Source organism: Monodelphis domestica, chromosome 3 (genome assembly GCF_027887165.1).
Source record: "Monodelphis domestica isolate mMonDom1 chromosome 3, mMonDom1.pri, whole genome shotgun sequence".
NCBI classification, from domain to species: Eukaryota; Metazoa; Chordata; class Mammalia; order Didelphimorphia; family Didelphidae; genus Monodelphis; species Monodelphis domestica.
The window spans coordinates 64,446,843-64,460,507 of NC_077229.1; the positions used below are offsets into that span (position 1 = coordinate 64,446,843).

At 36.3% G+C, this 13,665-nt stretch overlaps 1 protein-coding gene across 2 annotated transcripts in view; it reads right to left on the reverse strand.

Moving 5' to 3' along the window:
• Positions 1-13,665, reverse strand: part of LOC103093249 (mucin-16-like) — a 165,882-nt gene that overhangs the window by 106,293 nt on the left and 45,924 nt on the right. For both annotated transcript variants that reach the window (XM_056820567.1, XM_056820566.1), the window contains exons 19-22: positions 3,230-3,357; positions 3,050-3,117; positions 2,461-2,633; positions 1,680-1,712 (exon numbers count right to left, since the gene is read on the reverse strand). In XM_056820567.1, the coding sequence (XP_056676545.1) occupies positions 1,680-1,712; positions 2,461-2,633; positions 3,050-3,117; positions 3,230-3,357 (402 nt within the window). The remainder of the gene's footprint in view (positions 1-1,679; positions 1,713-2,460; positions 2,634-3,049; positions 3,118-3,229; positions 3,358-13,665) is intronic.

Below are 13,665 nucleotides of genomic sequence, written 5' to 3' on the forward strand. Positions count from 1 at the left end.
AAAATTAAAGACCACCCTAATGAATCATGATGCAAAAATATTGAATAAAGCATTAGCAAAAATATTTCAGTCACATGTTTAAAAGATTTTGTTGTCACTGGATTGTATGGATTCCAGGAATGGGAACTTGGTTCAGTATCAGGAAAACTCACCAAGTTAATAATAAAAATAATAAAAATCTTTTTATAACAATATATGCAGTAAAGACTTTCACAGAAAATAGCATATGTTTAAAAAACCATTTAACATCATAAGGATGAATAGACATTTCCTCGATTTGGTAAAGAGTATTTAGATAAGATCAAGAGTCAACAATATATATAGTGGAGAAATTTTAAAGGTCTGTCCAATGAAATTAGGGCTGAAATAAGGACTTCTATTATCACCATTAATGTCAGAAATAATTCTAGAAATGCTTGCAAGGCACAGTTCACACCAGTTGTGGCATATAGTAGGTGTTTAATTAATGTTAGTTGATTGATTGATTGATGAAAGAAAGGTCAGAGCAGCCCTGGGTCAATCTGCTAATTTCATGGGTCTCCCAGCAGAACATTTTGAGTACCGAAGGCATGGCTGGAAACGTATTCTTCAGGTTCCAGGACACTCATAAATCAAGAAAAAGCCAATGAATACTAAGGTAATTGTTAAATCTGCCATTGCTCCAGGCTGGGATAACATGGGATACAGTCCTTCTGACAGACTTTGAAGAACTTGAAAAATTCTAGTTTCATTCGACAAATATTTAGTAGCTATTTGATCTCTGCTAGACAGTGTAGTGGGCTCTCAGCATACAAAAAATAAAAGAAATGAAAATGAGGTCTTGCCCTCAAGGATCTTACATTCTATGAGAGGACATAGTACTTAAGTGGAAAAGTATATACATGCCTATTCAAACATCTAAGACGGACCAAGAAAAGCTCCCTGTAAGAGGTGCCATATGAATGGCCTTGAAGGAAGCTGAGGATTCTACAAGATAGAGGAAGAGGGGGAAGTAGGAATGTTTTTCAGGAATTGTGGAAACCCTATTCAAAGACACCAAGGTAGAAGATAGAATGTCAAATTTGGGGAACACAAGTAGGATTATCTTTTTGTATTCTGACTTTGTAGAAATATGCAAGAAAGAGGCAATTACCCCATACTATGGTGGAAAGAGAACACTCAGAGGTGGTTTTTAGATACTTTATCTCAAGAAGACACTCGCAACAACAGCCTGCCTGGCCTTCCTGCTATAACATTAAGGAGACTTCTCCCTCTCCTGTACCTTTCCTCTCTCTACCTCTTCAGTGCTCTCATCTTAAGGAAAGAAACATTTGAGGAAAATAAGTAGAGACCCAGTTGGTTCCTACTTTTAGTTTGGAGAATAATCATGGAGCAAGAGATGTGAGTAGAGAAAATATGGTTATTGAAGTAATCATTAAGTATTAAACATCCACCATGAAGGAAATTGAAGGGTAAGGAAGACTTCAAGGTTCTCTGGGATTTTGTAGAAATATCTTTTGCTTCTTAGCCTGGTTTTGATTCTCAGGCTTGAGCCATAAGGATAGGGGGAAGGGAGAGACTTTCTTCCCTGATGCTACTTACACTCCATTGTCCATTTTCCCTCCCACCCCAAAGTCCAACATTAAATGGGTGATCAGGTTCCTTCTATTTAGGGAGAGATAAAAAAACTGAATACTTACTACGTATGCTTGAAATCTCTTTATCATTATAACCTGAGGAGAGAAAAAGAGAGAGAGAGTGAGAGAGAGAGAGAGAGAGAGAGAGAGAGAGAGAGAGAGAGAGAGAGAGAGAGAGAGAGAGAGAGAGAGGAGAAGCAATTAATGAGAATTTTGGGGAGCATTAGGAGTGGATGGTGCCTAGAGTCACAGCACCAGGTCTCATTTCATGGTCACCCTATTCTAGCTTAGTCTTTTCCTACATTTCAAGTAATTGAATTGACAGGAAGAGGAGAAACTACAGAAATTAAATTGACTCTGTAGAAGGGTGATTGTCCTTATCCTATTTTGTGTCACACTCCTTGGTAAGTCTGGCAAAGCCTATGGATCCCTTCTCAGAATCACATCCCAAGAATATAAAACAAAAATGATACAAAGTAAACTGATTATATATTTAAATTATCTAATTGTTTTAAAATAAGTTCATGTAGGGGCAGGTATAAGTTGCAATGGATAGAAATGGGAGATGGGAGTTCTTAGGTTCAAACTTGGTCTCAGATACTTCCCAGCTGTGTGACCTTAAGCAAATCACTTAACCCCAATTGTCTAGCCCTTACTGCTCTTCTGCCTTAAAATGGATACTTGATATTGGTTCTAAGACATAAGGTGATTATTTAGTGAGTTCCTGGAACCCAGGTTATGAATTTCTACATCAGGGAAAGTGTGAATGTGGCAGATAGACCATTTCTTGAGAAGGAAAGGAGCCAGGGAAAAGGAAATGCATGTCCAAAACGAGGCTGCTCACCATTGAGGAAGAGGCTGTCCCTGTCCAAGGTGTAGGGGCCCAGCCTGGTGATGCCATAGGTCTGGTTGCTCAGCTCCCAGTAAACCTTCACTGGGTCCAGGACAGGGCTGGTGAAACCTTTATAATGGGCGCACACAACATCCACTCCAGTGGCTTCCCCTTCCTTCATAGGCCTGGGGGAAGATATATTGATAGGGAGGCCTGAAACTCCTGAGAATGATGCTTTAGACAAGGTACAGTTACCTCAAGAATGGGTTCTGGGTCAGTCACTTAAGTTCTGTTTGACTCATTTTCCTCATTTGTAAAATGAGTGTGTTCCTCTGATGATAAAAGGATATGATCTGTTCCACAGGGTTGTTAGAATCAAATGAGATCATGTTTGTAAAGTTCTTAGCAAAATGCCTGACACATGGTAGATGTTCGTCCCCTTCCCCTTTCCTTTCAAGATAGCCAGGCATAGGGATGGCTGTATTCCTTCCAGTTTAGGAGATGAAAAGGAAGTAAACAAAAAGGCAGACCCAAGCCAGCCCCAGTGGAGATAAGCAGGTTCCTTGGACCTTTGTGGGCCAGTCTTTCCCAGGGCTCTCACCTTAGTGAGGTCAGCGTACATCCAGTATAACTAGAAGCCAGGCTACTGTTCTTGAACAAGCCTCTTAGCTGGAAGACAGAAGAGGGAAATGGGTGAGTAAATAAATGCATAGAACAGAGCAGGATCCGCGGCCCTGAGGGCTGAGAAAGGCACCTTCAGGTTAGATATAGAGAGACTCACTAGGTGCTGGAGGATTCTCTCTGTGGAGCTGAATTTCTCCGAGTATGGCTGTTCCATATCTTCTGTGTACAGCATATTGTTTATGGTGAAGTTCATAGTAAAACGTTCCCGTCTTGGTCTCTCACTTGCTATAAATGAAAAAATCCTTACATCTGATTTCTGGGCTCACATCTTAAAGAAGTAAATACTATCCTTTCAGTATCCTGGACCCAAACTTTTCCCATCATCCTTAACTCTTCTTCCTCTTTCCTCCCTCCTCTCCTTTAATCACTTGCCAAGACTCAATGATTCTATACTCACATCCTCTCTCTCATCAGTCCCCTTCTCCCCACTTTATATGTCTACCACTCTAATTCAACCCCCAACACCAACTGTTGACTGGACTCTTGTTACAACCTAACTGATCTGCTAGCTTCCAGGCTCTCTACCCCTTCCCATCCACATTCCACCCAGTTACTAAGAAGATTAAATTGGTGCTGGACCATATTTTATTGTAACTCTTTTAGCCACCATACTACCTAGATACTGCACCCTAATCCTCTTTTCTGGATCAGTGTCTAATACAAAGTTAGTACCTCATCAGTTGAAATGGAACAAGGAAACAGGGACTGTCAAATTGTCAATGAAGAGTTTGGGGAAAACATTCTAGGGCCACTCTTTCTAAAAGGCATTAGGAGCCCTTGATGAAAAATGATGTTCACAGCCAAAAAAGAAACATTTGGAGTCTGACTGCAGAGCAAAGAATGCCATCTTTATTTCCTTCAAGTCTTTTTTTATTGTTTATCTGATGAGTTTCTTCTGTTATAGCATGAGCAATATGGAAATATGTATTACATGAAAACAGTGGTAGAATGTATATCACACTATTTAGTGCCTCCTGGAGGTGGGGGAAAGGAAGAGAGAGAAAATCTGAATGCTAAAACATCAGAAAATAATTGTCAAAAATTGTTTCTATATGGGTGGGGCCAAGATAGCAGAGTAGAGCAGAGAAGTTCCAATTCAAAATGGAATCATCTCCAACTGATATCAAAATATTACCACAGAATGAACACAGCATTCAGAGAACCAGAAAGGAGACAGAACCAAGTAATTTTCAAGAAAAGAAAAACACCAAAGGTAGGCAGAGAATATTTGGAGCACTGGCATGAGAGGAGACAACATTTGGCAAGATTATAGCAAGGAGTGAAGAGCAAGTTAGAGGCAAGCTACACATCTCCACCTCACATCTCTTGTCCCAGATTCAGAACCTAAGGATCAAGCCAACATTCAAACCCTGAGATCCTGCCTGGGACAAATAGTGGTTCTAGCAACTCATGAACCTTGAAATTTCAAACCTAATTGGTCTGGAGTCTCATCCCAGGGAAATATGGGCTGAAATGGGCTGGTCTGTGTTGACCCAGAGTTAAGCCAGGAGTCCAAGTATGGGCTTGGGATTAGGACATAGTTCACAGTTTTGGGGTGGCTGATAGTACTAAGAAGGTGCCTGGATCTTTTTGCCTAAAAAGCTCAGGGAAAAGCTCCAAGACAGGGCAATCAAGGATGTGCCTGATTGGATCAAGTACAAAATGAGACCAAAAATTTGAGCCTAAGCCTAGAGCTAGAATTTGATCAGCCTGCAAAAGCTTATACCTAAGCCTGAGGCAAATCTTTAACCCATCAGCATCTCAAGGGTCAATTGAATGAGCAGTGTGAGGGGGCTCTCAGAGCTCTCAGCACTTGAGCCATCACATCATCTTCCAAGAAATGAAACTGGCCAAAACCTACAAAATAAGCTAAGAATATCATCAAGGAAGGACTGAAGTTTAAGAGGGCACCCCAACTTCCCAAAAAGCAAAGCCTACTGATTAGGTAGGAAAAATGAGCAAACCAACAAAAAAGCACCTAACTCTAAAGAGTTTTTATGGAGAAGAAGAGCAAGGTACAGACACAGTAGGGGACAGGGAAAGCAAAGCAAACATACCCAAAATTCAAAAGAAAAATATGGATTGAACACAGATTCTGGAAGAGCTCAAAAAAGACTTAAAAAAAAACAATTTAAAAAGGCAAAGGAAAAGTGGTAAAGAGAAATGAAAGCAATGCAAGAAGAAATTAAAAAAGGAGAGCCAAAAAAAGTGCTGGAGAAAAATCAGGTGTTAAAAATTAGAATTCAGCAACTAGAAATGAATGATTTCATGAGAAATCAAGAAACAATAAAGCAGAATCAAAGGATTAAAAAAAACCCAGGAAAACACGAAGCTTCTTATTGAAAAATCAAATGACTTAGAAAAATAGGTCTAGGAGAGACAATTTGAGAATTAATCAAACACCTGGAAGCCATGAACCAGAAAAAACCTTGGACATCACACTACAAGAAATTATCAAAGAAAATTGCCCAGATATCCTCAAAAAATAAAATTGCAATGGGAACAATTCATAGATCATCTCCAGAAAGAAATTCTCAAATGATAACTTCCAGGAATGTAACAGCTAAATTCAAGAGCCAGCAAGATAAAGAGAAAATATGGCAAACAGCCATAAAGAAACAATTCAAATATCATGGAACTACAGTCAGGATCACACAGGATCTAGCAGCTTCTACATTACAGGATCAAGAGGTATGGAATAGAATATTCAGAAATGCAAAGGATCTGGATTTACAACCCAGAGTCACCTATCCAGCAAAACTGAGTATATTCTTTCAGGATAAAAAATAGACATTCAATAACATAAAATGTTTCTAAGCATTCCTGAGGAATAAGTCATACCTTAACAAAAAGTTTAAGACCAAAAATGAGACATAAAGGAAGCCCAAATAGGCCAAAGAAAGAGAAAATTGAAGGGTCTCATCAAGATAAAAATGTTTTTATGTCTACATGGAAAGAGAATATCTGTAATTTTCAAAAATTTACTCTTACTAGTAGAGAATATGGAAGGAATTTACTTAGAAAGAGGGTGGGAAAGGAAGCTGATTATGATCATATGATGTGTATGTAAGTGTGATGATATGAAATTATATGTATGTATGATATGTATGCATATGATATGATATGTACAAAAATCAGGTGATGAAAGAGATGATTGCACTGAGAGAAAAGGGAAGGGAGAGAGAGAATGGGGTAAATTATATAACATAAAGAATTGTGAAAAATTGTTATAGGAGGGGAGGATAAGGGTGATGATGGGCAAAGCTTAAACTTTACTCTCATTGTAAGTGAATCAGAGAGTTAAAAACAAATATACTCAGTGTGGAGTAGAATTCTATTTTGCCCTACAGAGAAGTAGGAGGAGAATAAGACAAGGGAAGGGGGAGATATTAGAGGAAGAGGAAAGGGAGGTGATGAAAAGCAAAATAATAGTGAGGAAGATCAGAGTGAAAAGGAATAGAGCAGTATCTAAAGGGGAAAATAAGATTGTGGGCAATTCACAATTAGTAATCATAATGCGGAATGTGAATGGGATGAATTCAGTCATGAAACAGAAGTAAATAGCAGAGAGGATTAAAAAAATCCTTACGTTATGTTGTTTATAAGAAACACAGTTTAGGCAGGGTGACACACACAGATTAAAGGTAAAAGTCTGGAGGAGAATTTATTATGTATCATCTAAAGTGAAAAAGTTGGTGTATTAATCATGATAACAGACAAAGCTAAAGTAGAAATTGGTCTGATCAAAAGAGATTATGAAGGAAATTACATTTTGCTTAAAGGTATTATAAACACTGAATGTCATTACTAAACATTTATGCACCAAATGGCATAGCATCTAGGTTTCTAAAGAAGAAATTAAAGGAATTTAAGGGGGAATGGATAGTAGGAACATATTAATGGGAAACCCTCAAATTTCCCCTATCAGAACCAGATAAATAGAACCAAAAATGAATAAGAAAGAAATGAAGTGAATGAAGTGTTAGGAAAATGAGAGATAATAGATATCTGTAGAAAATGGAACAGGGATAAAAAGGAATATACCTTCTCTCAGTCGTGCATGGTACATATATACAAAGATTGACCATGTCCTAGTGCATAGAAACATTGCAAATAAATGAAGAAAAGCAGAAATGATAAATGCAACTTTTCTAGATCAAAATGCCACAAGAATTATAATTACTGAGAGTCCATGGAAAGGCAAATTTAAAAGTAATTGGAACCAAAATAATCTAATTCTTCAAAATGGGTAGGTCAAGAAAAAAAAATCACAGAAACAGCCACAAACTTCAATGAAGAGAATCACAATGAGGAGACAACATATAAAAATCTATGGGATATATGTGAAGCAGTACTCTAGACAATTCATATCTCTCAGTGCCTTGATCAACAAAATAGGGAGGAGATCAACCACTTGGGCTTGCAACATAAAACATTAGAAAAAGATCAAATTAAAAATCCCTAGATGAAAACTAAATTGGAAATCCTAAAAATGAAAGGAGAAATTAATAAAATTGAAAGTAAAAGAACTATTGAACTATTCAATAAGACCAGGAGCTGGTGCTTGAAAAACAAATAAAATAGATAAAGTACTGGTGAATCAAATTTTTTTAAAAGGAAAAGAATCAAATTAATAGTATCAAAAATGAAAAGGGTCATCTCTCTTCTAATAAAGAAGAAATTAAGACAATTATTAAGAGTCACTATGCCCAATTTTATGTCAATAAATATAATAATCTAGGGGAAATAAATGAATATTTATACAAAATATAAAATGCCTTGATTGACAAAAGTGGAAATAATCCCATCTCAGAAAAAGAAATTGATTAAGCAATCAAGAAACTCCCTAAGAAAAAATCCCCAGGGTTATGTGAATTCACAAGTGAATTTTATAAGACATTTAAATAAAGAACAACTAATCCTAATACTACACATACTATTTGAGAAAATAAACAAAGGAGTCTTACAAATTTATTTCATGACATGAATATTGTACTGATTCCTAAGAAATAGGAAGAAAAAAACAGAAAAAGAAAACTATAGAGCAATCTCCTTAATATTGATGCAAAAATCTTAAATAAAATATTAGCAAAAAGACTACAGGAAGTCATCACAAGGATTATCCACTATGACCAAGTGGGATTTATACCTGTAATGCAAGGCCAGGTTTACCATTAGGAAAAACATCCACATAATTGACTACAACAATAACCAAGCTAACAAAAATCAAATCATATATTAGTAGATGCAGACAAAGCCTTTGACAAAATACAATACCCATTCATATTAAAACACTAGAAAATATAGGAATAGAAGGGCCAAGGGCCATTCCTCAAAATAATAAACAGTATTTGTTTATAACAATTAATAAGTATCATCTGCAATGGGGATGTTAGGAACCTTCCCAAGAAGTTTAGGAGTGAAGCAAGGATGCCCATTATCACCACTAATATTTAATAGTGTCCTAGAAATGCTAGCTGCATCAATTAGAAAAATAAATCAAAGGGATTAAAGTAGACAGTGAGGAAATTAACTATCACTCTTTGAATATGATATGATAGTATATTTGGAGAACCCAAGAAAATCAACTAAAAAGTTAGTAGAAATAATTAATAATTTTAGCAATGTTGCTGGATACAAAATAAAACCACATAATCAGCATTTCTTTTTATATCCAATAAAAATCAGCACCAAGAATTAGAAAGAGAAATTCTATTTAAAATTACTCTAGGTAATGACATACTTGGGGATCTATCTGCCAAGATAAACTCAAGAATTATATAAACAAAACTACTACAAAACACTTTAGACATAACTAAAACAAGATCTAAACAACTGGAAAAACATTAATTGGTAATGGGTAGGATGAGCTAATATAATAAAAATGACAGTCCCACCAAAACTAATTTACTTATGCAGTGCCATTCCTATCAAACTACCAAAAAAACCTTTTTATAGAATTAGAAAAAATTATAACAAAGTTCATTTGGAAGAACAAAAGATCAAGAGTATCAAGGGAACTATTTTTAAAAAATGTGAAGAATGGAGACCCTAGCAGTATCAGATTTTAAACTGCACTTTAAAGTGGTGATCATCAAATATGGTACTGCCTAAGAGATAGAAAGGGGATCAATGGAATAGACTGGGGGGGGGGCAAATGACCAAAGGAGGAAAGTGTTTGATAAACCCAAAGATCCCAGCGTTTGAGACAAGAATGCACTATTTGACAAAACTGCTGGGAAAACAGTATGGGAGAGGTTAGGTTTAGATCAATATCACACACCCTATTCCAAGATAATTTCAAAATGGGCAAAAAACTTAATATAAAGAAGGAAATTATAAGTAAATTAGGTGAACATAGAATAGTATACCTGTCAGATCTATGGGAAAGGAAGTAATTTAAGACCAAGCAAAAGATAGAGGACATTACCAAATGTAAAAAGAATAATTTTGATTACTTGAATTTAAAAAGCTTTTATACAAACAAAATCAATTCAACCAAAATTAGATGGGAAGCTATAAATTGGGGGTAATTTTATAACAAAATTCTCTTACAAAGGTCTAATTCTTAAATTTATGAGGAACTAAGACAATTTTTCAAAAAATCAAGCCATTCCTCAATTGACAAAGGGTCAAAGGACATGAATAGACAGATTTCTGATAAAGAAATCAAAACTATCAATAAGTACATGAAAAAGTGTTCTAAATCCCTCATAATTCGAGAAATGCAAATCAAAACAACACTGAGGTACCACATCATACCTAACAGACTGGCCAATCTGACAGTAAAGGAAAATAATAAGTGTTGGAGGGAATGTGGCAAAATCGGGATAGGAATGCCCTTGCTGGTGGAGTTGTGAATTGATCAACCATTCTGGAAGGCAATTTGGAACTATGCACAAAGAAGCTTTAAAAGAATGCATATCCTATAATCCAGAAATACCACTACTAGGTTGGTACCCTAAAGAGATAATAATGAAAAGTGCTTGTACAAAAGTATTCATAGTTATATTCTTTGTGGTTGGAAAAAATTGGAAAATGTAGGGGGTGTCCCGCAATTGAGGAATGGCTGAACAAATTGTGGTATATTATGATGATGGAATACTACTGTGCTGTAAGGAATGATGAACTGGAGGATTTCTATATCAACTGGAAGATTTCCAGGAGCTGATGCAGAGTGAAATGAGCTGAACCAAGGGAACATTATACACAGAAAGTGAAACATTGTGGAACAATCCAATGTAATGGACTTTGCTAATACAAGACAATCCTGATGCCCTCCACATCAAGAGAAAGAACTGTTGGAATAGAAACACAGAAGAAAAATGAATGACCAATTATTTGTTTATATAGATATATGATTGGGGGTTTGTATTTGAAAAGATTACTCTATTGCAAAAATGAATAATATGAAAGTGTTATCAGTGGTAACATCTATATAACCTAGTAGAAGTGCTTATTGGATCTGGGATGGGGGAGGGAAGAGGGAAAGGAAAGAAAATCAAATATGTCAACAGGGAAAATATTTTAAAATAAAATTAATATGAAAAATTGAAATTTTTTTTCTACCTCTAACTAAAAAAATGATATCTTAAAAATCAAAGTTCATGGTAGGATCTAGGTATTGACCAGTATCTAACATCCTGTACCAAGATAAGGTCAAAATGGGTATATGATTTAGATATGATGAGTGATACCATAACGAAATTAGGGGAACATAGAATAGTTTACTTTCCAGACCTGTGGAGAAGGGAAGAATTTATGACCAAACAAGAAATGGAGAGTATTATAGGATGTAAAGTGAATAATTTTGAATTGAATTAAAAAAGTTTTTGTACAAACAAAACCAATGGAACCAAGGGTAAAGGGGAACAACAAACTGGGGAATTTTTTAAATAATAATTTTCTGTGATAAAGGTCTCATTTCTCAAATTTATAAGAAAACAAGTTATTCTCCAATTTGGCAAATGGTCAAAGGATATGGATAAGCAATTTTCAGGTGAAGAAATCAAAGTTATCAATAATCATCTGGAAAAATATTCTAAATTACTCTAGATTTGAGAAATGCAAATTAAAACAATCCTAAGGTACCACCTCACACATATCAAATTGGTCCATGTGACAATAAAGGAAAGTGATAAATTTTGGAGAGCATATGACAAAATTGGGAAACTAATGCATTGTTGTTGGAGTTTGTGAACTGAGCCCACCATTCTAGAGGGCAATTTGGAACTATGCCCAAAGAGCTAAAAAATTGTGCATAGTCTTTCATCCTGTAGTACCACTACTAGGTCTCTATCCAAAAGAGATAATTAAAATGGGTAAAGAATCTACTTGTCAAAAAATACTTATAGCAGCTCTTTATGTGGTGGAAAAGAATTGGAAATTGAGGGGATATATATATATATATATATATATGTATATGTATATATATATATATATCAATTGTGGATTGAATGAATTGTGGTACATGCTGGTGATAAGAGTATTTTTGTGTTATAAAAATGATAAGCAGGATAATTTCAGAAAAAGCAGGGAAGATCTTTATGAACGGATGTAGAGTAAAATCAGCAGCACAGGGAGAATATTGTACACGGTAACAGAAATATTCTAAAATGATCAACTGTGAAAGACTAAACTATTCTCAGAAAGGCAGCAATCTGGGACAGGTTTGAAAGACTTTTGACTAAGATTATTTTCCACCTCTAGAGAAAGAAATATGGGAATCAGTTGCAAATCAAAGCATACTTATTTTCACATTATGTTTAGGACCAGTTTTATCTTGTGGCTCTGGTTTTATATGAGTGTTCTCTTATAATAATGACCAATATGGATGTTTATTTTACATGATAATACATGTATAATCCATTTCAAATTATTTACCATCTCCAAGAGGCGGGACAACAAAAGGGAAGGGGGGAGACAATTTTGAACTTATAATTTCAGTAAACATATATTGAAAATTGTTACTAGGTGTAATTAGGAAAATAAATCTTTGACTTAAATTATTTTTTAATTAAAGTAAAATTTTTAAAAGATAAAAGATATCAGAGGCTTTTAAGCAACATGATAACCATGTGGCCTGATTTCTCAGCAATGCTGAATGACATACAGCTTCTCTAATAGCATAGGCGATTTTCTATTGGAAATAGATAGATACCTGAACTCTCCTTGTTCAGACTCCCTTACTAACCGAGGACAATAAGTCAATTAAGAGAGGCAAATCAGTCACAGCAGAATAAAAGGATGCTTTAGGGATTTTATAGTACCTGGGACACTTCCCTTCCTTGAAGTTTCTTGTCCAGAAAGTGACTTGATGGTCTGCCTCCATTCCTCATCTAAGATCATCTAGAGGCATTTGTCTCCTCATCCTTATCTCCAACCACACCTAGAGATCCAAACCTGACCTTGTCCACCAGGTTGATGGGCTGCTAGGAGCCATGTGGAGACAATTACATCAGAGAGGTCCAGTTTTCCAGTTCTGACCTCTGACCAATTCCAGGATCTACTGGCTATAGTAGTTCTTGGAAACACTCAGAGGCCATACTAGAGTAGGACCAGGTCACAGGAATCACAGAGCTAATGGGTAGGAATCAATCTATAAACTAGGGACCATGAAGCATCCCTGGATGGAAAACAATGCCTCAGAATGGACAAGACTTAGAGGTAAATCCCTGAGATTTGGCTCTAAAAGGGTGGGACCAAGTACAATTAATCACCAAAGGTCCAAGTGAATTATTATGCCAAAGTGAGGAAGAAGATCATAGAAACTTACCTTGAACGGAAGGTCCTATAGCTATTAGTATCCTCTTTTGCATATGAGGAAGTCAAGGCTCACAGAGATAAAGTGACTTGCCCATTTGTGTCATTCACCTTACCCAAAGTTCATTGCTCAAGAGCAGAACCTTTGGCTCTGTCTCCCTTCTTGACCCTTGACACTAGGACCTCTGTGGCTCAGATGATAGAAGTAACTATGTGGCAAAGTGGAGAGAGTGCTGAATGTTGTAACAGTTAAAATTTAGGGGAGATGGGGAGACTGAGGCATCTGAGGCAGGTAGAAATTAGTTTCTCTCTGCAAGGAGTATTATATTTTTTAGAGGTTTATTAGAGGTTGAAGATTAAAGAATATACAAGTAAGAAACATGTGCCTAGGCCAGAGGCCTAGACAAAATAAGCTCACATCACGGAAGAGACGCATCTGCTCCAAAACGGAAGTCCAAAAGAGAGCCAAGAGAGAGACCCCTCAAAAGCCTTTGAATCAGCTTAAATACCTTCTCAATCTTGGCCCAGGTGAGATTACAAGGCATTCTGGGGAAGTGGAGCAAAGGCTCGTGGGGATTGTAGTCCTGTATTCGAGTCTATTTTTTACAATGTAAGAGAGGAAGCAGACCATCATACTGGAAGATCAAGTTGAGTGGGGAAGGGCAGGAAGGAGAGAGAATTCTGGAGAAGGAAGAGGAACTGAGAAGATCCAAAGAGCTGAACTCACTTCTCTTTGGGAAGCCCACCAGAGAGGTGGATCTAAACGAACCT